This window comes from Vipera berus (genome assembly GCF_964194415.1).
Source record: "Vipera berus genome assembly, chromosome: W".
Taxonomy (NCBI): Eukaryota; Metazoa; Chordata; class Lepidosauria; order Squamata; family Viperidae; genus Vipera; species Vipera berus.
In genome coordinates this window covers 49,811,089-49,838,982 of record NC_138210.1, presented here as the reverse complement: position 1 = coordinate 49,838,982, position 27,894 = coordinate 49,811,089, and the positions used below count along the sequence as shown (strand labels likewise).

The 27,894-nt window shown below is 43.7% G+C and overlaps 1 protein-coding gene across 1 annotated transcript; it reads left to right on the top strand.

The window, feature by feature from the left end:
• Positions 1-181: 181 nt before the first annotated feature.
• Positions 182-23,284, top strand: LOC308676771 (serine protease 53-like; the record flags this gene model as incomplete). The annotated part of the gene is made up of 10 exons (XM_081342791.1): positions 182-263; positions 7,620-7,646; positions 8,823-8,991; positions 10,393-10,673; positions 12,112-12,278; positions 14,607-14,823; positions 16,641-16,773; positions 18,509-18,768; positions 19,613-19,776; positions 22,378-23,284. The coding sequence occupies 10 exons, from the start codon at positions 182-184 to the stop codon at positions 22,600-22,602; spliced, it is 1,725 nt and encodes a 574-aa protein (XP_081198917.1). The 3' UTR covers positions 22,603-23,284.
• Positions 23,285-27,894: the final 4,610 nt, after the last annotated feature.

The following is a 27,894-nucleotide window of genomic DNA, read 5'->3' as shown; positions in this document are numbered from 1 at the left end:
GGGGGTGGCGGGGGGGGGGGGGAAGGAAGATGACTAATTTGGCTACAGCCTTACACATGCTGAAAAATGCCAGATTGTGCAAGCAAGAAGAGGTGTGGGGAGGGCGGAGCAACCCAGAGATCCTCCTCCTGCAACATGCCTGGAATATATATAAACCTTGAGTCCTGCAGAGAACAAGCAGATGCAAAGAGATAACCTGGCAAAGATGACAAGACAGATAAGATCTGCCAACACTGGGCTGATTCTGGCCTTGGTTCTTATGGGTGAGTTACTAAGCTTGGATAAAAGGGTTAGTGAAACTAGGTGTGGGATTGGGCTATACAGGGCTAGTTTGATTTATAATTTATTGCATAGATGATTCAGTTGGCGGTTGGACAATCTGCAGTTTGTTTACTAAGGAGGTAATTGGGTGGTTAAATGGAGCGTCTCCCTCCTCAACAGACACTGTTTTGTGGCGGCAGAATACAAAGCCAAATTTGCCAGCCAAACCCAACAGCTTTGGCTAAAACAAATATTATCTGCCATAAGTAAGTTGACAGAGTTCTACCATGTGCCATATGGTAGGCATGGCTGGATAATGGGTGGGAATAAGGGCCATTAAGGGCCATAACCTCCCCACTAAAAATATTTATAGTATTTAAGATGTTTTTTTTAATGGGGGTTAAGAAATGGCACAAGTGCATCGGAGGGGGGGTGTAGCTAATGATTAACAAAAAGCAGGGAGAGAATGCAAGCGATCGGTACTTTATCGAAAAAATGTAAGTGGCTGGAAAGTTGCATAATCTCATTTGATTCTGGCTGCTTCTGAAAAAATGGGGGTGCTCAGTATTAGAAAAAAAAACAAACCCAGCTGGAGGCGACATATCCTCTTTGGGACAAACTGGAACAACCAACAACAATTTAGCATCCGTCAGATTCTGCAGTGTGATATCTTTGTTTAGAATAAGTTAAATAATGTCTGGAAGTAGTGTCCATGGAGCCATTTAGTTCAAAATCTCCTCATCGCTCATTTTGAAAGGAAAAAGGGTGAAAGAAGGGGGTCTAAGCAAAGCAGACAGCATTTATTATCCTGGCTGCTCCATGCTGATCTGCAGAAATCAGTAAAAATTTTTCCCCAATGTAGCAGCGACGATGAGCATCCTTTGCTCTCTGCAAACCAGGGGCTCTTATTAGTCCCAGAAGCAGGCGATTTCAATATATATTTCCAATTTATACAGGAAACACACACTGTTTCACAAGAGAGCAGGGGCAATGATGGAGGAAAGCCAAAGTTTCAAGAAGCAGGATCACTGCTGGTGATGCTTGTGCAACAAATGGCAGCCTTTAAGAATAACCAAGCTTTTTGTGCCTTCAGAATCTACCCAACAGGCAGGAATTTAGCAGACAAAAGTTATTCCGAGTCAGGAAGCTCAGTAATGCAAAAAGCTGCTGTGAGGACACCAGAGAATCCTGGAGATGAGTTAACCCTTCTAGATTACAGTGCACTGTACATATTGGATCTAGACCAGTGTTTCTCAACCCCAGCAAAACTTTAAGACGGGTGGACTCTCAACTCCCAGAATTCCCCAGCACCCGTCTTAAATTTTCTAAGGTTGAGAAGCATTGATCTAGTTTTGTCTATTCTCAGTTTCCCACTGTAATCAGCCAAGCTCAGGCTACTTATGACTAACTTTTCATATGCATTTCTGTGAGTCTTAAAACATGGCTTGGCACTGGAGAGCACGCATGTACTCCCAGTGTAAAGTTTCTTCCACTGGGGATGTTGCAAATGGGAGAAGATACATTATTCTTCTCTCTGTACTTATTGTTCTTGATAAGTTTGCAGAGGTTATTTTGTGACCTCTCTCTCTCTCGTCAACTAGCCGTCTGTCCGTCCATCCATCCATCCATGCATCCATCCACCCATCCATCATCTGTCTAGCTAGTTAGCTCAATCTCTTTGTGCAAGGACATTATGTTGGGGAAATCTCCCCCTGTTGAATTCTTGCCAGCTATCTTTGCTGACATTCTGTGTCTTGGAGACACCGAAGCAGTCAGTAGAACAAGCTACCAGCTAATGTAAAGTGGTTCCCAAAGGGCCCTCAGTTGTGCATTCACATCCTCCATCTTGACCTCCCTCACTTCCTGGGGGCGTGGTGGGGGGGAGGGGGAGGTTCCCCACTTTCCCCCTGAAGTTCTTTTATGGTAGGAATCTGAAGAAGTGGGAAAGCCAAACAGTTGTAGTTTTATTTGCTAAGAAGGTCAATGTTGGGAAAGGTAAGAGTTATAATCTTCTTTCCCAACTGAGCAGCATGACCTGTTTTAAATGTCAGAACTCCAACCCCTTAACCTGTGAAACGCTAGTTTAAAAAGGCCAGTTTTGTTTGCCACCATCATTCTTCATTCTATCAGACACGAGCAGGAAATCTTTTCAGATTTCAGATCTCAAAGTTCAATATTTGATTTTTCTCAGGATTGCAAAGAGGTTTTACAAGGGAGGGGCTGGCCATGAGCAATGACTGTGCAGAAGGCCAGAATGTCCAGGGTGGGGTAGGTTGGGAGGGAGAAGGGATCAAAACAGCAAGGTGGCAACTGTTGGTCCTGTTCACAAAACAAGACAGCTATCCTAAAACACAGGGATTTTTTTTTTTAATTCCATTTATATCCCGCCCTTCTCCGAAGACTCAGGGCGGCTTACAATCTAAAGCACAAATCAATGTGCTTAGCAATAGCCTTCATTCTATGTATATGCCTGCTTATTAGGGCTTTCGCCCTCCCCCAAGCGGCATTATTACAAAGTCAGCTTATTGCCCCCAACAATCTGGGTCCTCATTTTACCTACCTCGGAAGGATGGAAGGCTGAGTCAACCTTGAGCCTGGTGGGACTCGAACCTGCACTAATTGCAGGCAGCTGGTGTTACTTAAGGAGACATTAGCCCACTGCTCCACCAAGGCTGATTTTATACATACGTGTTCTCCAGTGCCAAACCAGATTCCTTTCTAGCCACGTTTGAGACTCACAGAAATGCATGCAAAAAGATAGTCATGAGTAACTAAATCCTGGCTGATTAGGGAAACTCGAGATTAGATGAATCCAGATCAGTGGACATGAAGACTGAGGAATTCTGGGAGTTGGAGTCCACACATCTTAAAGTTGCTGAAGTTGAGATCCAATCTGTACACCACGCTACTATCTAGAGTCCAATCCACATGGCTGTGGAGGCCATTTTGACTTTTTTGACCTCCCCTTGGAGGAGTGACTAGGAAAACGGCACCAATGGTGGGATCTGTATCAAGGCCTGATTTGATGTGCTGGCACATTATCGTTTTGTTCACTTGATTGCTAAGAAACAGGATAGATCTTTTTCTGGGGTTTCCCTTTCTTTCTCAACCCTTGTAAACGTCCGTCACGAGCACTGGGCAGACAAAATATTGAAATAAGAGATTTATCCCACCTTTTGTGTCTTTCCCATATTTTCCGGCTCTTTTGGTCATTTGTATTCTGTATTAGCGCATGCTGTATATCCAGTTACTGCCGTTGCTCAAACCTGAGTTCATAATCTGGCTTGTTATTTAAATCTGCCAACAATTAGTGGATGTGGTCATTGAAGGGGGTTTGGGAGATTGTGGGAAATTAAAGTGACAATCCCTGGTCCAGGGGTAGGCAACCTTGGCTCTTTTATGACTCATGGACTTCAACTCCCAGAATTCCTGAGCCAGCATAGCTGGCTCAGGAATTCTGGGAGCTGAAGTCCATGTGTCATAAAAGAGCCAAGGTTGCCTACCCCTGCCCTGGTCCTTCCTTTCCTGCTACTGCAAGCCAAACCTAAGAGAGGTGGTAAACAGACCCCAGGGGTATAAGCAAGAGATTTCAAAAGTCAAGATGGCAGCCATAACTTTCTATACATAAAGAGGGTGGTGCCGCCATCTTGATTTTTGTTGCGGCCGCCATCTTGAGTTTTTGGACCTGTTCCCTATGCATAGTCTAGAAAGCCTATCAGAAAATACAGCATTTGACCCACATTCTTCTCAATTTTGAACCACAATTTAATTCTAAGGAGGACCTGGCCTATGGGACAAATGAGGGAAAAAGAAAAATCCTGAGAATTATATGTACCACTTCAGATTTTAATTTTTTAGCAGTGGGGAGAACTTTTAATTATTTTTCAAACATCCGGAAAATAAGAAATTTAGCCAAACACAGGCTGGCTTTAAAGGAAAGCTATTTCCCTCAGGGTGCTTTCCTTTTTTTTTTTTACAGACAATATTCAAGAGGGTTCCATAAGCACACATAGACACTCATTTACTCACACAGCCACACATACATATAGTTAAAAACTGAAATCTATGTAAACAGCTCAGAATTGCATGCAGGTAGTCCTCAGTTTATGACCACAATTGAGCTCAAAAGTTCTGTTGCTAAGCAAGGCAGTAGTGTGTGTTTTGCTCCATTTTACAACTTTTATGGCCACAGTGGTTAAGCCAATCACTGCAGTTATTAAGCGAATCGTGGTTGTTAAGCAAATCTGGCTTCCCCCGTTGACTTTAAAAGTCGCAAAAGGTGATCACATGACCCTGGGACAGTGCAACCATCATAAATACACACCAGGGGCAAAGCAGCTAAATTTTGATCACATGACCACAGGGAATGCTACAATGGTCGTAAGTGTGAAAAATGGTCATAAGTCACTTTTTCCAGTGCTGGTTTCCAGTGCCATTGTAACTTTAAACAGTCACGAAACAAGTGGTAAATCGAGATTGTAAGTCGAGGACTTACAAATGGTTGTAAGTCGAGGACTACTTGTAGTGCTGATTTTACTCAGTGTATAAACTGAATGGGATTCAAAGAACGAGGGGATGAATGATGATAACTTTATTGTCACTTTGAATGTACACCAATCGGCATACATCAAAATGAAATTTCGTTGCATACAGCTCTCAAAGGGTCACCACCTCCGATATATACTCCTTGTTCGTGGCCCGCTCAAATTTCACATTGTCCATTTTAGTCTCTAGGGAGTGAACGATGGCAAACAGGACAGATGGAAATGGGGCTCCATGTGGATTAGCCCTCAAATTCGCTTGTATTCCGACAACCTCGCCTTCTTTCCTTTTTCTGATCCTGACTCTTCCACCTTTTCCTTAAAGAGGCCTTGCTTCTTTTCGCCCCTGGAGCACGCTGCTGCCGCTGCCACCAACTCCTCCAAAAGCCTCTCTCTCTTCCTCTGGGCCTGCCGACAGCCTCATCCAGTTCCTTCGCTCCATAAGCTCCAGGTCCTCTCCTCCTCTGCCTCCTCTGGAAACAGCCCTGATTTGCAATAGAATCCATCACTGGGCCAGCAGTCAGATCTTGCTGCTGGCAGAACAAATTCAAACAGCGCCAACGACTTTTAACGGTCTCACCAACAGTTCCAAAACAACTAGAAACTCGCCAGGCCAGCAAAGATTGTCAGTCGTATGTCGTATGTTACCTTAGTTCCACCATGTTGCTCAAACACATTAAAATCTTCCTGATCATGTGGCCTATAGCCCTTACTATCCCTCCCAAAAGTATTCGCCTTCAAGAGCCAATGCAGCCGCAGCCATTCCAGGCGCCGCCATCTTAGAATGCTGAAAGGCAAGGCGCATGTGGACCCTGAAGTGCGATCCCCATTTCTTCTTTCAGGGATAATCTTGCCTCCGTAAAATCTTGCTTCAGGCAGCAGGCTTCTGGATAAAAAGGATTAAGTCATGGTTTGCAAGCGTTACACCTACCAGGAGTTTATCTTAGCTCGTACTAAACCTCTTAGTCAAGGTGGCTGGTGTGTCCCATGTTGAGAGAGGGGGAAGAATTCTCCGTTGACAGACAAAGCCACACCAGCCTGTATTTTTAGTGTTTCATCTGGATTTCAGGATTTCAGCGTGCCTGGATAGCTCCTGGTCAACGAACAAAATATACATCTAACTTCAGCTGAATAGACTTGATATATTAGAAAGTTCCAGAGCAAATAGACTTTATTGAGGCAGAGTTGAGCAGAGGTCAGCAGGAGAGAAGGGCTGAATTTAAATTTGCCAATCTGGAGAGCAGAGCATTACCCAGAGGTTGTGCTTTTAGAGCAGTGTTTCTCAACCGTGGCAGCTTGAAGATGTGTGGACTTCAACTCCCAGAATTCCCCAGCCAGCTGGCTGGGGAATTCTGGGAGTTGAAGTCCACACATCTTCAAGCTGCCACGGTTGAGAAACATTGCTTTAGAGGGCATCTGGTTGGTCTCTAGGATGTATAAAATGATGGAGCAGATTGGTAAAGATCTGGCCTGGTTTCCCTTCTACATAGTAACCAGAATTTATCCTACTTAACTTTCAATAATTACTGAGGCTCTTAATGGCAATTTGCAGGAATTAGCAGTTTACATCTTCTAAGCAGAAACGATCCATCTTGCTGCAGGTAGTCCTCGACTTACAGCCATTCATTTAGTGGCCATTCAAAGTTACAATGGCACTGAAAAAAGTGACCTAGGCGCATTTTTCACACTTCCAACCATTGGAGCATCCTCATGGTCACACGATCCAACTTCGGATGCTTGGCAAAACTGGCAGGTAGTTGCGACGGTTGCAGTGTCCTGGGGTCAGCTGATCACTTTTTGCGACCTTCTGACAAGCGGAGCCAATGAGTCACTTAACAACCATGTTACTAATTTAACTATTGCAATGATTCACTTAACAGCTGTGGCAAGAATGGTCATAAAATGGGGCAAAGCTCCCTTAGCAACTGCCTTGCTTAGCAATGGAAATGTTGAGCTCAGTTATGGCTATATAGGCCGAGGATTTCCTGTACTTACCAACTACTGCTGATCACATGACAATGTTCGTGACACGGGTGCGAAAAAGAGGCCAGTTCAAATATTTGTGGCCAAAATTTCTCATCAGTTCTTTGTGTGGAAATGAGGGGGAGATCCTTCAAGGAGTGAGTTGGAAGCCCCTTGTATTTGTTAACTGTTGCAAGTTAACTGGAAATTGCCTCTTTGAGTAGCCCCTTTGAACTGAATCAGGCATGACTAATATGTCTGAAGTCACACAACTGCAGAGATAACCCAGAACAAACATCTCCATTTATCTCAAAGGCAATTCTTCACTATCAAATAAATCCACTTATAGCCAATAGAAATTCTCCAGCGAAGCTGAGGGTGTTTGTGGATTCATTTCTAATTGTTGATACTTTATCTTAGTTATTTATTTTTTATTTTTTTTATTTTAATTCCATTTATATCCCGCCCTTCTCCGAAGACTCAGGGCGGCTTACAAGCTTAGCAGTAGCCTTCATTCTATGTATATGCCTGCTTATTAGGGCTTTCATACACCCCCCAAGCGGCATTATTACAAAGTCAGCTTATTGCCCCCAACAATCTGGGTCCTCATTTTACCTACCTCGGAAGGATGGAAGGCTGAGTCAACCTTGAGCCTGGTGGGATGTGAACCTGCACTGATTGCAGGCAGCTGGTGTTACTTAAGGAGGCATTAGCCCACTGCTCCACCAACTTTAAATGTCTGTAACTTTAAATGTCTGCTTGGTAGCAAAGGGGATTTATGTAAGCATTTAATAAACTCTGGATTTTTTTTGAAAGGATTTTAACACTCACAACCCTGTTTTTTGTTTTTACCAGTTCTTCAGAGAGGATCATCAGGTCCAGGTATGTTCATTAATGAGCCATACTTTTTTTTTTATTTCACAATTCTTTCTCATTAAAGTAGAGTAATAAAGCATTAAGGCTGGTGTCAGAATTCATTTATATCATATTCATAAATGTATGTTTAAAACATTATTCCATGGATTCTGCCATCTCCCGAAGAGAAGAGAATGGATGTGTATTGAACCGGTATTAGGTATTTCAAAGGAAAGGAGAAGCCTTTTGAACTGGGGAAACAAAAGGGAGGGCTAGCATCTGGCTTGTGTCACGGAAGAGAGCAATAAACATGAAAGGTCCCAAGTTCCTTTTTCCCACGAGAGGGATGATACGAGAGAAAGGATGGGGGACTGACCAAATGGGGCTAAGGGGGGTTAAACCGGGAACTCTATATAAGGGTTAGTTCGTGGAATAATATTAAGTCCTGTCTCATTTCCTACAACCAAACATGTCATAGTAAAGATTCTTTTTGGAACAGACTTGACTCCAAGAATTTTGTCTTCCTAAGACGTGGTTTAGGGTGGGTCCTGACAGCTGGGCTGAAAATGAATTAGTACGTGACCCTTCCATCCTAGGTTTGAAAGGTACCTGCAAACAATATTTGGGCGGGCTTCTGTGTTTAAATTGGAAAATGTTTCAAAATTGGTCTTGCATCGTATTGATATGATTAGGGCTATTTCATAAACGAAGCATGATTTCCACCCCCACCCCCCAAAAAATCCCATCAAAGATGGTTACCTACTCTGAAGCTATACATTTCACCAGTCAGTAAGAGAAGAACAAGATTATGCCACTATTAATCCCAGATGGCTGATGACAGCTTCAATATTTTTAAAGAGGAATTCTGGGAGTTGAAGTCCACACATCATAAAGTTGCCAAAGTTGATAAATGCTATCAGGTGATGGCTAGTTTGGTATGGTGGTTAAAACACCAGGCTACAAATCAAGAGACTTGAGTTTTAGTCCCACCATAGGCATGATGCCAGCTAGATGACTCAGGCCAGCCACTTTCTATCAGCTCTGGGAAGCAGGCAAGGGCAAACCACTTCCATAAACCTTACCAATAGAACTGCAGTCTCATCTAGGGCCGTTGCCAGGAGTCAATAGTGGCTCCAAGGGACCAAAACAAGATTGGATAATCTCTGTAAAAGATGCCTTTTAATCTTCCTGTTCCCCATCCAGCATTAACATGTGGAGTCCAACAGCCTGTTCTACGGATAGCGGGTGGCGTGAATGCCCAGCCTGGCGAGTGGCGGTGGCAAGTCAGTGTCCAATATCGCAGCCAACATGTATGCGGAGGAAGCCTCATTAATGATCAATGGGTTGTCACTGCTGCCCATTGCTTTTTCGAGTAAGTGAACATAGATACCCTTTTCTTCATGCCCCTAAATATGCTTCTTAGCCTGACAAGGTTCCTTGTACCTCCTGGTGGCTGTTTGGTGGCTTAACCTCCTCCTGCCACCATTCCCCATTGAAGACCGTTTTGATTTTAATTGGCAATAGAAAGCTGCTTTTGTTACGACGTATGTAGTTGGCTTTGGTGCAGCAGCATGAAAGATCGGTCGGACCCCGAAAGGCCTTCCTTTTCGGCAATGCGCTCTCTGTAACTGTAATTCGTTTAAATGTTAGATATTATATCACTTGGTTGTAATTTTACACATTATCATATTTAATGTAATTTTAGACTCTGCTACATTATAACTTTACACACCTGGAGCTCACTTAGAGTTGCTAGTTAGATTGTTTACTAAATGTATTTTAATTTTGTCTTAGAATTGATTCTGTTCATCATCGCACACAGACAGACAGACAGACAGACATACACACAGATATGCATCCTTATCCCAGTCTGCCTGCCTGTAGCTACCTAACTATCTATCTAGCTATTCTCAGGGCATTCTGCTTGTACTAGTCTACAATTCAATAATTGACTCAAATGGAACCAAATCAAATTGAACCAGTAGCTGTTGAATACCAAAACAAATCATTGGGTTGTCTACTCTGGAACCAATTCTCCAGAAAGACAGTTCGACCTGGAGGTACAAGGGACTGGTAGTTTAGGTGTGTCTGAATGAAATCAATACAGGTAGTCCTCAACTTACAACCACAATTGAGCTCAAAGGTTCTGTTGCTAAGCAAGACGGTTAAGTGAGTTTTGCCCCATTTTATGACCTTTCTTGCCACAATTGTTAAGTGAATCACTGTAGTTCGTATGTTAATAGCGTGGTTGTTAAGTGAATCTGGCTTCCCCATTGATAGCTTGTCAGAAGGTCACAAAAGGCAATCACATGACTCCCGGACACGGCAATTGTCATAAATATGAGTCAGGTACCAAGTTTCTGGATTTTGATCATGTGATGATGGGGATGCTACAACGATCGTTAAATGTGGAAAAAGGGTCAGAAGTCACTTTTTCCAGTGCCACTGTAATTTCAAACAGTCACTAAACAAATGGTTGTACGTCGAGGACTAGCTGTAATTAACAGACATTTCAGGACTGTTCCATCTGTCTTTACTAAAAGTGATCAACTTTTTTCTATCAATTCATTGCAAACCTCTGTCATTTACCTCAGGGCACTCTTTCTTCAACCTGGTGCCTCCCACTGGAGCCCTTTGTTTAACCAACCTCAGCCATTTACTGTATACCGGCTGTAAATGATGGGAATTTTGGTCTGGCACATCAAAGTGGCACAAGATGGCAGATGTTTGGAGGGAATTAGAGCTCTCTTATATGGATGCTGTTTTATTCCAGGATTGGGAAAGAAATCCATGTAAAGCACTGGAACGTGATCTTGGGAAGCCTGAAGCTGACGGGCCGGAGGGGCAGAGGGACAAAACGGAATGTCTCCATGGTTATCCCTCACGAAAACTACACCAGCTACGAGACAGGTCATGACATCGCTCTGGTGCACCTGGCCAAGCCTGTGCGCTTCTCCAGAGTCATCGCGCCCATCTGCCTGCCCTATGCCGATCACCGTTTTGCCTTTGGGACCCAGTGCTGGCTGACTGGCTGGGGAGACGTCGATGCCAATGGTAAATATAAAAGGTTAGAGCAGGGGTCCCCCAACTCCTAGTCCGTGGACCGGTACCAGGCGCGGCATGCCAGCAACAAACAAGCAAACAAGCAAAGCCCCATCCGCAGGATGCAGGCAGCACACAAAACCACGCAGCCTCCGGTCCACGGAAAAACCTCTCTCCATGTAACCGGTCCCTGGTGCCCAAAAGGTTGGGGACCTCTGGGTTAGAGGGGAGAGGCCTGGTGGGTCTTTATATCTAGCTCAAGGGATCTGTAAAATACAGCTTTGTCTTTTTTTAAAAATGAAGGGTCTGGAGTTTCTTATTTATAAGGAGAGGCTTTAGGGCAGAGTTTCCCAACCTTCCCAGCTTTGTGGATTGGCGGGGGGGGGGAGGCGGGGGAGAGGGGATGGTTCCATGCAAGCAATAGGCAAATGCAGGCACGCACAGCTCCATTTGCATGAGCAGCAGGCACGTGCAGCTTCCACTCACGCAAATGGAACACACGTGCACACGCTCGGCCACTGCTTGCGCAAGTGGGGATGTGTGCGCGCGCTCGCCCTCCACTTCTGCAGCCCGGTTCCGAATGGGTCAAGGCCTGGTAGTATGGGCCATACCCCAGAGGCTGGGGAAAACTGCTTTAGGTGGGTCCTGGACATGTTAAGTATGGATAAAACTATCACAGGCCATCATCATCATGCTGGTTGCATTCTTTTCTCCCCTCTGTGGGGAGAAACCAGCATACTGAGAAAGAGGCGGTCCCTAGGGGATTAGAAGCCAGGATCCATAGAAGTGATAGGATTAGTGGCAATGGATACAGCCCCATAGAGAAACAGGAAGAAACTGGGGCTGAAGCCAAGCTGAAGTGAAGTGGAGGTGGAACAGGACAGTATCTTGTCTGAGAAACTACAGGTAGTCCTCAACTTATAAGAGTTCATTTAGTGACTGTTTGAAGTTACAACGGCACTAAAAAAAGTGACTTATGACTGCTTTTTACATGATCGTTGCAATATCCCCATGGTCATGTGATCAAAATTCAGGTGCTTGGCAACTGACTCATATTTATGATGGTTGCACTGTCCTGGGGTCATTTGATCACCTTTTGTGACTTTCTGACCAGCAAAATTAATGGGGAAGCCAGATTCACTTAACAATCATGTTACTAATTTAACAACTGCAGTGATTCACTTTACAACTGTGACAAGAAAAGTCACAAAATGTCTTGCTTAGCAACAGAAATTTTGGGCTCAGTTGTGGTCATAAGTTAAGGACTACCTGTACTAGAGACAAGAGAATGAATATGTATGTGCAAGCATAGTAGTGTTTGTATGTGCATGCTTGAGTGTATCTGGAATGTGTGCATGTATGTGTTGTGTTTAGGGCTACCTAAATGCAAAGTGTTGTGCTTAGGGCTACCATTTCTGCAGGTTTAACCTCGTTCCTTCTTGTCTTCCAGTCCATCTGCCAGACCCCATGCCCCTCCAAGAAATAACCATGGACCTCTTGACCATCGACACCTGCAACTGCATTTACAGCAATCTGCGCAACAGGCGGATCATCAGCCCTGCCTTGCCTGGCATGGTCTGCGCCCTGACTCCTGACCGCAAGAGAGGACCTTGTAAGGTTAGTCAAACATTACAACCTGCAAAGAAGCATGCATTTGTCTGGCCACTTCCTAACTGGAATACATTTGGAATACATTTTGTATTGCAACAACTACAGAAACATTCGCCAGTAGGTGGCAGTATTTACAAGTTTGGATCTGTGGTATATACTCTATGCTCTTTTTTCCTAAGTAGTTTCCTGTTTCCTGTTACAGTAATATAGTTGAGCAGTAAAGCACATGGTGACTGTACTTAGTTTGCTATGGGTGGTGTTAGAAACAGAATTTCTAACACTAACCCTGCTGACCTGTCAGGGAATTGCATAGCAGGTGTCCAAATGAATTCAGAGACACCGATGCAAACTTGTAGTTTTATATAAATAAATATATTTTACATCTATATTTACCGCAGACAAGATAGTTAGACAAACAAGAGCATCATGAGGTAAATCACAGAGCATGTAAGGCACACAGAAGAAAAAGGTGGGGAAAAAAGAGAAACTGCCCCTCCACACCCAGCGCTACCAATCACAGCACAATTACCTCATACAGGAGCCAGCCCACTCCAATCTATCAACTACAATTGTCTGTTCTGGCTCACCGTTTAACCCCAATGTTCCAGCTACTAAATTTAAATAACTTTAAATTTACCTTTGATGGAGAAGAATTGTACACAATTTAAAATTGTTAATTTTAAAGCAAGAATGTTTCTAGACCTCTAGTTCTAAGCTTGGGAGTCTGCAGCAATGCTTGAGGGAATCTTCAAATCCAGAGGCTAGAAGACATTTCAGGAAGTACAATTCCCTCTTTTCCCTCCATTTTTTTTTCTGGCTGGCACAGAATTCAGCAGACAGTCTTATGTATAACTTGAGATACATTCAGTCTAGCCCCATATAACAGAACAACAAGGTTGGAAGGGACCTTGGAGATCTTCTAGTCCAACACCCTGCTTGAGGCAGGAGACCCTATACTATTCCAGACAAATGGCTGTCCAGTCTCTTCTTGAGAACTTCAAGTGATGAAGCATCCCCACAACTTCTGAAGGCAAGCCATTCCACTGATAAATTGTTCTCACTATCAGGAAATTTCTCCTTAGTTTTACGTTGCTTCTCTCCAGTGCTTTTTTTGTAAAAGAAAAAGGTGCCGGAACTCACACATGTCATACAACCCGCCTTGCCTACCCTACAAGGTTCCATCCAAAAAAGGTGCCGGAACTTCGTTCTGAACGTTCTATGAGGAAAAAAGCCCTGCTTCTCTCCCTGATTAATTTCCATCCATTGCTTCTTGTCCTGCCTTCCTGTGCTTTGGAGAACAGCTTGACCCCTTAAGAAAGTCAAGAAGGTGGCCACCACTGGCCATCAAAGCCCCACCCCATTTTCACATCCTTCGTGTGTGAACCTTACAGAAACCTGCAACCTCTGATTTTGGTTGATGTTGGCTTCCAGGACGTCATTTTCTTGACCTTTGCTATTGCTTTGGCTTTCCATTTCTCCAAACTGGAAATTCTTTTGAGGATACAAAACAGGGGAGATGCACCTCAACTTTTGAAACTGTAGGTTTATTCACAAATCTATCCAAAAGCTCTAAGCCTAAACCTAAAGCTAAGACTAAAAAAAACACACACACACCCCAAAAAAGATGCTGAAGCCTTAGAAAGAGTAGAGAAGAACATCAAAAGATGATAAGAGCTCCGGAGGCTAAATCGTAAGATGAACGGCTAAAGGAGCTAGATATGCTTAGCCTCACGAACAAAGAGGGAGAGATGACAGCCGACTTCCAACACTTGAAGGGATGACACAGGAAAGAGGGTGTGGATTTGTTCTCCAAAGCACCTGAGGGCAGGACAAGAAGCAATGGGTGGAAGCTCACCAGAGGAGATCGAACCTGAAAATAAGAAGGAATTTCCTAAGAGTGAGAATGATTAATCAATAGAACAGCTTGCCTTCCGGAGTTGAGGATGCTCCATCGCTGGAGGTTGTCAAGAGAGGTTTGGACTAGAAGACCTCCAAGGTCCCTTCCAGCTGTGCATTTCTATGATTAAGACTAAAAGACTAACAAGATTTCTCAGTTCTGCTGGTTGGTTTTACATCCATGAATTCACAACTCTCACTCTTTTCGCTGGTTCCCATCTCTAGTTCCTTTCCTTCATCTGCTCCATGCCCTCGGCTTAATTTTGTTGCCCATCCGAGGCTGGAGAGGTTTCTAATTTAGCAGCGGGACACATCTCCTTGCCATTAGCTCCCACTGGTGGATCATGGAGTAAGAGAACCTGCAAGCAAAGGAAGGGATGGGGTGATACACCACCGTCCATGCAGAGAAAATGCAGATAATCTCTCTTTCCACCCTAGGGCGACTCAGGCGGCCCGCTGGTTTGCCTGGAGAATGGCAGATGGTTCCAGGCTGGGGTCATGAGTTCCTCGCTGAGTTGTACCCAATTCTACGGTCCCACCCTCTTGACGGACACGAGAGCCTACGCCAATTGGATCCAGCATCATGTTGAAGGGGCCTCCTTTGCCCATCAGATTGAGCCCATTCCCAACACCACTGACAGTTACATGTGCAGAGGTAGGCATCTTCGCATCTCACTTCTGTGAATACATTCATTGACAACCCATCTGTCCAAAGCCTTGCTTCAGGATTCTGGGGACATTCCATACTGCTCCATCTTTGCCTTCTGATCCAGTTTCAGTTCAGCCTCTCTTTTTTTTTCAGAATAGGAAAGGTCTTAATTTAAGTCAGCTGTGGATGCCGGATAAGCTTCTAAGTCTGTTTGCATTGCCAATGCTTAAACCAAAGATCTGCAAGTTTTGCTTTTGCAATAAATATCAGCTATCAGCCCAAAGCACAATCAACAGTGCTCGCCTTGGCAACCTGAAGATGTGTGAACTCCAACTCCCAGAATTCTTCAGCCAGCCCATGTTGAAGTCCAGATTTCTTAAAATTGCTAAAGGTTGAGAAACACTGCTCCAACTAGTCACCAGTTCTGTGTAATGGCTGTCACCTTATAAAGCAGCGTTTCTCAACCATAGTAATTTTAAGATATGGACTTCAACTCCCAGAATATCCTTAAGAATTCTGGGAATTGAAGTCCACACATCTTGAGGTTGCCAAGGTTGAGAAACACTGGTCTACACGCTAATCTTCATTTAAGACACATTTAGTGAAGGATCGATAGCCCTTCTTACATTGAACTATAATCTCCACCCCTACTGACGATGTTGCCTGCGATCACATTTGGAAGGCCACAGGATTCTCATCAGAACATTGCTTCTTATCTGGCCTATCGCAGTTTAAAGCTGGTTGCTCTCATCAGCACCTTTTTTGTGATGGGAATTATATGTGGTGGCTCAGTGGGTTAGGACGCTGAGCTTGTCGATCAGAAGATCGGCAGTTTGGCGGGTCGAATCCCGAGTGCCGTGTAACAGAGTGAGCGCCTGTTACTCGTCCCAGCTTCTGCCAACCTAGCAGTTCGAAAGCACGTAAAAATGTAAGTAGAAAAATAGGGACCACTACAGTGGGAAGGTAACAGCGTTCCGTGCGCCTTTGGCGTCTAGTCATGTCGGCCACATGACCACGGAGACGTCCTCGGACAAGCGCTGGCTCTTCGGCTTTGAAACGGAGATGAGCACCGGCCCCTAGAGTTGGAAACGGGGGAACCTTTACCTTTACCTTATTCATCTAGGCATCCAAAGGCCACATCCTGGGGAATGTGTAATAGCTTCTTCAGTGTGGAATAGTAAAATTTTGGATATGTGTGTGGGTTGGAAACTAGAAAAATGTTTTCCCTTTCACAGTGGCTCAATGGGCCTCTTTTGCTTCCTATTTTATTGTCCCCTTCCCTACACTGTGAAAATCTTCAGTGTCACCACGCTGCGTTGCTTGGGGGTGTTTGAGGTTCATGACTGGCACACCCCTGCAACATGGAAGAGGTGCTGATGGAGATAGTTATCTTTGGGGACATAAGATGAAGTGGCACCTTATGTTACAGGTGGTCCTCATTTTACGCCCATTTGTAGTTACAGTGGCATTGAAAAAGTGACCTACGACCATTTTTTGCACTTATGACCATTGCAACATCCCCATGGCCACAAGATCACATTTTGGACACTTGGCAACTGGCAAGAAATTGTGATGGTTGCCGTGTCCCAAGGGTCACTGCGTGCGAAGCAAACATTGACAAGCAAAGTCAATGAGGAAGCTAGAGTCACTTAAGAACAGGGTTGCTAACTGAAGAACTGCAGTCATTCCCTTAACAACTGTAGCAAGAAAGGCCATAAAATGAGGCCAAACCCACTTAACATCTGTATTGCTTAGCAACAGAAATTCTGGGCTGAATTGTGGACATAAGCTGAGGACTACCTGTGTTCTTTATTGATCTCCAGGCTGTGGGGTCCTGAAACAGGAGAACAAACCATGGCCTTGGTATACAAGCCTACGGCATCAAGGGCAGCATGTCTGTGGAGGCACTTTAATTGGTGAAGACCGGATTCTGACTGCTGCCCAGTGCTTCATTGGGTGAGTAGTTGTCAGGCAGCCTCTGAGTAGGGAAGAGCCCATTGGTCGATATCCACATTCATCTCACTGACTTTGGGTTAGATCTGAGAACTTCTTTTCAACTAATGGTGTCCTTTGAATGTTCTCAAGCTTAGCTAAGCTGACCCATTCATTGCTCTGTATCGTAAAGATGAATGAATCTGGCACCAAGCCTCAGCCATGGATGGTGACTATTTATTTGTATCCTGCCTTTTATTATTTTTACAAATAACTCAAGGTGGCAAATACATTCAACATGTCTTCACTCTCCTACTTGTCCCCAGCAACAATCCTGTGAGGTGGGCTGGGCTAAGAGAGAATGACAGGCTCAAAGTGACGCAGCTGGCTTTCATGGCTAAGGCAGGACTAGAATTCACCATCTCCCGATTTCTAGCTCGGTGCCTTAATCGCTAGACCAAACTGACTATGGTAGAATCCCAACTCCCAGAATTTTTGGCCTGACTTTACAAAAATCAGGACATCTGGAAACCTCCCTCTTTATATTAAGTCAAACCCCCCAAACTGCAGATAATTATTACAGATAATTCTTGACTTACGACCATTTGTTTAATGACCGTCCAAGTTACAATGGTGCTGAAAAATGTGACATGACCGGGCCTCCTACTCATGATCATTGCAATGTCCCCATGATTACATGATCAAAATTTGGGCACTTGGCAACCAGCATGTAGTTACAAGGACTGCAGGATCCTAGAGTCATGGGATCACCATTTGTGACCTTTCCATGGGCTTCCAGCAAACAAACTCAATGGGGGAAGCCAAATTTGTCAACAGATGCATGATTCACTTAACAACCACATATAGGTGGTACCATATCGTATGCTCAATAGTAGTGACTGTGAGAGGGATCTTGGAGTCCTAGTGGACAATCACTTAACTATGAGCCAGCAGTGTGCTGCAGCTGCCAAAAAAGCCAACACAGTGCTAGGCTGCATTAAGAAAAGGATAGAATCAAGATCACGTAAAGTGTTAATACCACTTTGCAATGCCTTGGTAAGGCCACGCTTGGAATATTGCATCCAGTTTTGGTCACCACAATGTAAAAAAGATGTTGAGACTGTAAAAAGAGTACAGAGAAGAGCAACAAAGATGATCAGGGGACTGGAGGCTAAAACATATAGGGAACGGTTGCTGGAATTGGGAATGTCTAGTCTAATGAAGAGAAGGACAAGGGGGGACATGATAGCAGTGTTCCAATATCTCAGGGGCTGCCACAAAGAAGAGGGAGTCAAGCTATTCTCCAAAGCACCTGAAGGCAGAGTAAGAAGCAATGGATGGAAACTAATCAGTTAGAACAATTAATCAGTGGAATGACTTGTCTCCAGAAGTTGTGAATGCTCCAACACTGAAAGTTTTTAAGAAGAAATTGGAGAAACATTTGTCTGAAATGGTATAGAGCTTCCTACCTGAGCAGGGGGTTGGACTAGAAGACCTCCAAGGTCCCTTCCAACTCTGCTATTCTATTCTATTCTATTCTATTCTATTCTATTCCTATACTCACTTAAGGACTCTGGCAAAAAAGGTTCTAAAGTTGGATGTGATTCACTTAATGTCTCCATTGTTTAGTGATAGAAGCTCCAGTCCCAATTGTCATAAATTGAGGACCATCTGTATTCAATCCAACCTAATTGCACAGACTTCCTTTCTTGTTTTTCTTGGGCATCATTTTTCCCCCCTTCTGCGTCATGTTTTCCAGGCGCCAGGAAACAGAAGGCTGGGAGGTATTTCTGGGAGAGCAGCTGGAAGGAGGGAATCAAACGTGGCAAGAGAAGAGAACTGTCCAAAACATTGAGCTACACGGTCTCTATGTTGACATGATGGAAGGTTATGACATTGCAGTAGTCACACTGGCGCAACCTGTGGTGTTCAACGACAGCATCTGGGCCATTTGTGCTCCATACGCTGCCCACCAGTTCCCCTTTGGCTCTACTTGCTGGACCCGTGGGCGGAGAATTGGTAGGTTGTAGATCAGCATGATGGGAGAGGGGGATGGATTTTTCATCTAGGATAGGCGTTTAATAGAATTTGTACTCTGCCAACTCATGCAGATAGAGGATGTGGAGAAAAGAGAGGTTGCTCACAACTCAGGATGCTGCCTAATGTTGAAGAGATCTGTGGTACTTTGCAGTGGAAGGAGAAGAGAGATTTAGCATTACTTCCCCCCCTTTTCTTTTCTTTTAATGACCCTGTAATCCCTTGCACGCGGTGGCTCAGTGGGGTAGGACGCTGAGCTTGTCGATCAGAAGGTCGGCAGTTTGGCGGGTCAAATCCCGAGTGCCGCGTAGCAGAATGAGTGCCTGTTACTCGTCCCAGTTTCTGCCAACCTAGCAGTTCGAAAGCACGTAAAAATGCAAGTAGAAAAATAGGGATGACTACGGTGGGAAGGTAATAGCGTTCCGTGCGCCTTTGGTGTCTAGTCATGCTGGCCACATGACCACGGAGACGTCCTCGGACAAGCGCTGGCTCTTCGGCTTTGAAACAGAGATGAGCACCGGCCCCTAGAGTCGGAAACGACTAGCACGCATGTGCGGGGGAACCTTTACCTTTTACCTAATCCCTTGCATTGGGGTGGAGTTGGGGCAACTGAATGGAGCTGAGTGTTTAATGGCTGGATGCCCTTCCTGACACCTATGCAGAGCTGACAGCAGATGTTTTTCACTCTTTGCACCCAGAGAGAGAGATATCTTCCCTCACAATCACAGCCTCCTGATTGTGAGGGAAGAGCTCCACCTCTAGGCCACCACGCTGCTCGTGTAGAATTACTCCCGCTATTCAACCATACTGTTCCTTCTTTATCCAGATGACCATGGGAAGGCAGGTCCTCTGCAAAGTGTGGAGGTGAAAATCCTTGGTCCAAAGAATTGCAACTGCCGCTACAATGCGACCAATGATCCTGGGCATAAAACTTCCATCATACCTGAGATGATCTGTGCTACACCACATAACAGAAGCATGCTTTGTGAGGTAAGGAATTGCCCTGTCTCAACTTAAAAAGGTAAAGGTAAAAGTTCCCCCGCACATGCGTGCTAGTCGTTTCCAAGTCTAGGGGCCAGTGCTCATCTCCGTTTCAAAGCCGAAGAGCCAGCGCTTGTCCGAGCACGTCTCCGTGGTCATGTGGCCGGCATGACTAGACGCCAAAGGCGCACGGAACGCTGTTACCTTCCCACCATAGTGGTCCCTATTTTTCTACTTGCATTTTTACATGCTTTTGAACTGCTAGGCGGGCAGAAGCTGGGACGAGTAACAGGCGCTCACTCTGTTACGCGGCACTCGGGATTCGACCCGCCAAACTGTCGACCTTCTGATCGACAAGCTCAGCGTCCTAACCCACTGAGCCATCACGTCCCTGTCTCAACTTAGACATGATCATAAATGACATAAGTGAAAAAATGGGAGCTGCATTATCTCTTTAAAACTGAATTGTCCAGGTTTTTTTTTTCTTGTATGACTTCATTCATTAACAGCTTTAATGCAATAAAAAAAACTACTTTAGGTCTTTTCACGTTTCCCAACAGTGGCACTTTTTGACAGATTTGGTAACATACGCACGTCTACCTGAGTGTTGAGCTGATTTTCTGCGAAAAGGGAGTGAATGAGGGCCCCAGCCAAGCTCTTTCTTACTTTCAGTCCCTTCTTAAAGTAAGAAACAGCTTGTCTGGGCCCTCATGGGTCCCTTCTGCACCCCATTTTTTGCTAGACACCAGTGGTTTTTACTGTTTCCTCCTCCTCCTCCTCCTCCTCCTCCTCCTCCTCCTCCTCCTCCTCCATGGATTCCATTGAATAAGAAACAGAAATGCTTGCTTCAGTGCAGCCTGTACAGAATTTTGAAATTGAATTTCCCTTGAATCCTAAAATTCTAAATTTCTCCTCAGAGTGAAATTTGTTTTTCTACTATTAAAGTGAATTCAGGAGTACTCTGGGATTAGCCAGTGATACAGCAGCTGTTGTGGTGTGTACTACTGTATGTACTAAGACACCACCACCAGAATAAAGTTTTCGTCAGATGCTGTGGCTGAGAATCAATGGAATCATAATGAGGATCTTCACCTTGGCCACTCTCACAAACACTGGTTACAAGCAGCACAATGCCAGACGATGGAATTCATGCAAACCCTGGGCTCTTTCTTTTTTTGGGGGGGGGGACTTGGGAATTCTGGATTCTCCCTGAAAAAAATGAAAGGACCAAATATATTTGATTTGGATTCTCGTATGTTTTAAAAATTTGGCACTTGATTTAAACGTGGCCTGTTTTGTTAGAAGTTTCAGAGATAAATTATGTGGGAACTTTTTTATGCAAATTGACCCTGCTTGGGGTAGGTAGACTATTTCCTAACTCCCGGGAAATTAGAATTCCTTGCCACAGTAAAAAGGCAACCCAAACGTTGATTAGTTAAATATTATTAACTGAAGCACTGATGTTCCCCAAGAGATAAAGCAAAAATCATTCCCCCCCCCCCCGCAATGCAGCTGTCCATCATCTGTGGTGCTGAAATATTCAATACAGGGTTGTTCTAAGGCTGTGACCAGCTTTACATTTCAAAGTGCTTTTTATTTTTTGTTTGTCAAGTACCCCTGCCTAAAATTTCTCTCATTCCCCTACTCACAGTTTCAATTGTCAGTTCATGCACATCTTTTTGATGAACAGAAACAACAACCTACAATCCAAAATGCCATAACCCATAAGCCAACAAACAAGTGGTTTCTTTGGCTGTTTCCTAGCTTTAATCCAATATGCAGTTCTTTATGTTGATTGGAAATGAAACCCAGACGTTCTGTCTCAGATCTTTTCCTTGTTTAAGCCAATGAAACTCAAAATGCAACCTAGGAATTTTCATCCATTTTGTCCCATATAAAAGACACTGCAGAGGTACTATTGTAGATAGTACCATTAATGGAGCTCTTAAGCAAAATAGCATCTCGCTGATCTTATCTAGGCATGTAAGATAAACAGGGTTGGACCTAATTAGATGACTGGTTAGATGACCTAATGAGAAGGAAGGACTCACTGGAGAAGAGCCTAATGCTGGGAAAGATTGAGGGCAATAGAAGAAGGGGACGACAGAGAATGAGGTGGCTGGATGGAGTCACTGAAGCAGTAGGCGTGAGCTTAGATGGACTCCAGAAGATGGTAGAGGACAGGAAGGCCTGGAGGAACATTGTCCATAGGGTCGCGATGGGTCGGACACGACTTCGCAACTAACAACAACAACAACAGATGACTGGTGGGAGACCACCAGGGGATACCAGTAGGCTATTTTGGAAAATTGAAAAAATACCACAGAATAAAGCAGAATAAATGATCCCAACTCTTATTTTACACAGACTTAGATTTTTTTGAACATTGTAAGTAGAGGCTATATTTGTCCTTTAATAAAGGACAACTGAATTATGATTTGCAACTACTGCTATTGTGTTTTCTAGAATCAATATTCAGATAACCCAAATAGCATTGCTTATTTCTGCCTGCATTATCTCTGCCTTATGATTTGAAAATGTTGCCCCACAGCTTCCCATTTCGGTTCTTGTTGGCTAGAGATGGTAATCTTTCTAATCTTGAATCTGTAGGTAAGCATCGGAGACCCCTTGGTTTGCAGCCACAATGGGGTATGGTTCTTCGCCGGAATTTCCAGCTTTGGAAATGGATGTGGAACCCTAATTCGTCCAGGGGTTTTCACATCAACCCAGTACTACGAAGAGTGGATCATGAAGGCTGCCTGGTCCGCATACTACAATGTGCAAAAGCCCCCTCAACCAAAGGCCACAGATGAAGCGACTTGCCTCATTGTGTAGCTTTCTTGTTAACATCTAGCAAACTCATGAATCAGGATTTCTCTTAACAGTGAAGGGTTGAAAAGCAAACTATTGCTTCATCTTATGATCTGTATATAAGCAACTTGAATCTTGGTATAATCCAGCAAACCAGAGAAATTCTCCAGTCAGCATTGCATTCACTTACTCATGTTTCTCAACTGTGGAAACTTTTAAGATGTATGGACTTCAACTCCCACAATTCCGTCACGCATCTTAAGGCTACCAAAGTTGAGAAACACTGTCTTAAAGACACCCTGTTCATACAGTTACATTTCTCATTTCATTTTTTTAGTCTCTTTTTTTTAGTGGTTCTCCAATCCTGATTCTAAAATATCAGATTGACAAATACTTATTTGTCAAAATTTATTTCCTTTTTTCCACCTCAAACTATACCTGGGACTAAACTGACCAAAACTGACTTGCCCAGTTTTTACACTCCCAAAAATCCATTGTCAAAGGCTGTGAAACTTATATAGTCAATATGTCCTGCTCTTTAATGGATTTTTCTTCTATCATTTTCTAAAAAACACACCACACATACCAAGTGACCTGTGTACTAAATCTGAGCTTTCTAGTGTAAGTAGTCTTGCCAATTAGTTACAGCCTCATACCATTTACATTCTCTAGCATTTCAACAGAATTATTAGACAAGAGGATTGAGACTGACATACGTCCCTCAATGCATTAACCATGATATGGCTCGCTTCCTTCCGCGTTAAGTATTCTACAAACTTAACTGCTGTGGCTTTTGACTTAGCCTTTTAAACAAACCCTAAAGGTGGCTTGTTATACAGTGTACACCATAGTTATATATAAACCTTTGTACCACATACGAGCCCAGACTACAGCTTCCTTGGCATTTGTAGCCAAGCCAGGAATCCAGGTTTCTTACCCTACTCTTGCTTTCTTTGAGCCTCAGCACTTCACTACAAATCATCTTCAGTTTGAAAGCAGGATGCCGGCAGAATCTTGGGTTTTTCTTCTGAATTAAAAGCATCCAAGCTAATTTTGAGGGTTCCCCCCCCCAAGATGATAAAACTGACATGGATTTGTTGGTGTATTTATTTCAATGTTCCATTTAATGAAGTAAGTTATTTAAACATTTCTAAGCTCTCTGGCCAGCATCTGATTATTTGTACATGGCAATGTTGCTGATTGTATAGGCTTTAATTGTTGGGAACCAGCATCTTGTACTCATACAAAGCATTTGGTTGTTCACCTTTGTCTTTTTAAAACGTCTTCTCCCCCATGCTGATTTATAATATGCTGTACTTTTCTGCCTCTGTGTATAGATATATTTATATTTGATAACATGTATTTATTATATACTGCTAAAAAAAATAAAGGGAACACAAGACATCCTACTATTAAATACAGTACATTGTGTTGTTTAAGTGTTCCCTTTATTTTTTGAGCAGTATATTTTGTTTTTCTATTAAGTTACTGTGAACATTTGTTTGGAAAAATGGGATATAAACAATAATAAAAGCAAGGCAAACATCACCACTGTTTTGTAGCACAATATTGCCTCAATGATAATATTATAGAGAGTCCTCAACTTAAGACCATAATTGAGCCTGGAATTACAGTTATAGGTTGTGGTCATTAAGCAGGTCGCCATGTGACTGGACCAGATTTTATGACATGTTTTGAGGCAGTCCTTAAGTAGCAGACTGCAGCCAGGCATTGGGGAGCCCTGTATTAATGGGAGCCAGCGCGCACACACACACCCCTACTTATCTATCATCTAATCATTCATCTTTCACTCTCTCATCTAACTTCATCATCATCATCTCTCTAATCTATAAAAAAACCTAAATAAATATTTGCAAAACAATTGATATTCAAGATGTTAGAAAATGGTTGGACCCATCACAGTGTTACAGAATGCTATCGGTGAGCCAAAGCTTCAAGCTCTTAGAAATGGATCCCACTAATTTCACAAGGCTTCACAAACACCCCCTTACTCAGATGGGGGCCCAAGTGTCGGAAAAGAAACACCCCCAAAATGGGAAGTCCCACCGGAGAGTGACTTTCTGTGGACTTGACCCAGCACAGATGACAAAAAGAAAGTCTAACGGCCGGACAGTGGCCCTGAGCAGCTTGGGTAGGCCTTGGATTCATCCAACGGTAGACTTGGCTGTTTCGTGAGATCAAACTAACAGATCTGTCTGCTGCTTTGCTGATGACCTCAGCCAGCTTGCCTAAAAATAATGTGACCCCCCTCTCCTCCCCTCCCCGTATATTCAAAACAGCAGAGAAAGCACTTTTACTTTAAAAATTAAAAACAATTTATTTGCCACTGAGGTTTTTCCACAGTTCACACCTGGGCGCCAGGGGGCAGCAAATACCTTTCGAAAGAAATTCCCAGGCCTTTAAACATAGTTGGGCAAAGTCTTCCTCTAATGGGGGAGAATAAGCCTTTCCTTGCTTGGTAGGTAACCTGAACCAGAGCACCAGTTCCTGCCAGTGTGCTTGCTGGGGATGATAGGGACTATCATCCAGCCCATCCATTGACGGAATCAATTTGGGAAGGCTGGGGTTTGAGAGCATGTCAGCACAGCAAAATATGAAGGCTGGAAAAACGTCTCCTCCTTCCATTCTGCCTTTCTTCACCACCACCACCCTTCCCAGCCAGGAGCTTTCACATCTAATGACATCCAATAACGCCTTGGATCGTATTTCGTGCCAGCATTTAAGGAGGAGGGGAAGCATTTGAAAACGTATGACACTCAAAAAAATTTATTTTCCTTTTGTGAGGTTTCTTGTCTTTCTTTCTTTCGCTGAACCAGAGCTCAAATGTCAGTTATCCAAAACAGCAGCATAAACATTCTGGCGTTGTTGGGCACCGTAAGGAATAAAACATTGAAGGCAGAAAAACAGATTTCAGCTGGCGAAATAAACCAACACGTGTCCCTCCCACACCCTATTAAAAATATTACCCGCCTATGTTAGAAATTCTATAAAACTTTTAATCACAAATGAAGTTCTGACCTACTTAAAAACATTTATTCTTCCACTGAACCAAATTCTACCTGAATGAGAACAAAATTGGGGGCTGGCCTCAGAGCAGTAGTGAAACGTTGTACCCGTGCCAACCCCAAACAGAAGAAGATAGCCTGGTGATGGTCAAGTTTCTAGTCCTCTTATTATTATTTTTTCAATGTTTTCAAAATCCCACCCACCGCATCCTTGCATTCTAAAAGCTGGTCACTATAAACCACTTACAAAGTCTAGAGATTATGAGGGTGACAGCTATTCGATGCACCTCTGGCTGCTCCCTTGGAGAACAGGGAAAACATCTGGGATGCTTCGTTTCAAGGCATCTCAATTCTGGCTGGTCTTTTAAAACAACCTCAGGTTGTTTGGAAAACAAGCCCACCCAAGTTGATTCCCTTCTCTGTTTTCTGAGCTGTAGAGAAAGTCCTCCGCCCCCCTACCCCGTGGGTGGGTGGGTGAGTTTAGAATCCTTTCTCTGCAATCTGATCTGCATCCAGATCAACACTAAGCCCTAAAAGGATCCAAGTACTGGGGGGGGGAAAACAGAATTAAGTGATCAACCCCTCGCAGTACTCCAATCGTTCTCTCAAGCTGAGATTTTTCTCTGGACAACTGAAAGAAAGGAAATCTACACTTCCTGCTCTGTCGTCTTCCCAGTGTTGGACCACCAGGCCTATGATCCTGAGCCACCTTGCTACTGATTAGCATTGTTAAGTCTTGCCTGTTGAGAACTGAAATGGGGAGAAATAAAGGGCACTGCTTCATATTGTGCAGGATTAGGCTTAGTAACTATTCCTCAGGGGAATTCAGGTCCAGACTGAATGGGAGAATAAATATGCCTTTAACAGAAGGGTTTTTTTCTTATTAAAAAAAAACACAACCCAACAACTAAGCATCAGGTGGAGGAAGGAGGCCTAATACAATCTGTGCCAAGCCCTGTGCAAATCTCATGAAGAACAAGATTAATTAGCTTTCCACATCAGCTGTGATCCCAATTATTAGGCTTATATTAATGATATTATTTACGTTGGGGGACACACACACACACACACACCCTGCATTTTGAACGCAAAGTGGCAATTGAAGAGAAATTAAAATTAAGTGCCTTCCATGCCATCTCAAAATAATGGCAGAATCAAAACCAATCTAGATGTGACAGGGCTCCGAAAGTTGAGCACTTTGAAAGGTTCCTTCAAATAAAAAGTACACCAGATGCTTCTCCCAACCTAACCCAATTTGGCTCAAAGAGAAATAAAGAATGTGAGATTTGAGTCTGGCCTTCAAAATCACCCTAAGGGAGAGTTTGGGTCATAAAATGACCTGTGTCCATCCTTTCCCCTTCAGCTGGGCATCCCGTGTCTTCTTTTAACAAGATGGACAGTTGGCTGCACCAGCCACAGAGATCCAAAGGGTGGTGAGGGTAGCTACAGCCAAGAGGCGTTCCCAGAGTTGGCTTCTTCCAGATGCTTTAAGATGGTAACACCCATCATTCTCAGCCAAAATGGTGATAGGGATGGTGGGCTAACCCATTTGGAGGAGGTCAAGGGGGGGGGAATCAAAAGGGGGGCTAAGAAAATGGAATCGTCCTCCAGAGAGAGAGGCCTGTAAGAAGTCCAATTAATTTCGGAAGGTGATGGAAGGATGGTTTTTCTTGATGACTCACTCACAAAAATCCCAAAATAATTTTTCCTCAGGATCTATCCTGATAAATCACAGCCAGCAGAGGTTCTGCCAAGAAGAGCCAGTTTTACCCACATAAACCTAAAACTTTCAGTCAAGTTTCTTTAGCAAGCATTCCACATAAAACCCTAGTACCTTTGAAAGCGATCAAAACCTATGTCTTGCGAACGGTTGTTAATGTTTCCTTGCATACCAAGGAAACGGGTACATTTTTTTGAGTGAAGGAGGTAGAATTTTTTTTTAAAAAAAAAAGATTACTCCACACCAAGGGTTATTGTCTTCTTCTTTAAGTCTTTGTTCGGGAACAAAAGTGAGACCCACCCCCAGTATTCTTGTTTTTCCCTATGAGACAGTACTTTTGCCATTAAAAAAACAAAACAACCCAGCAATTTAAATACTATATGCAGCTTAAACATGGAGTTAGCTACTCATCTGACTTCCCAAAAGGATAGAAAACAGCTCAAAAATGCAAATAGCAGAATGTCGATCCACAATCCTCTGAAGTCCCGAGGGTGCTAAAAGTCAGTTCCCCAAAGAGGATCCGGGACAGAAAAAGATAGGACATATTTCCAAGAGACACCAGAGAGATGT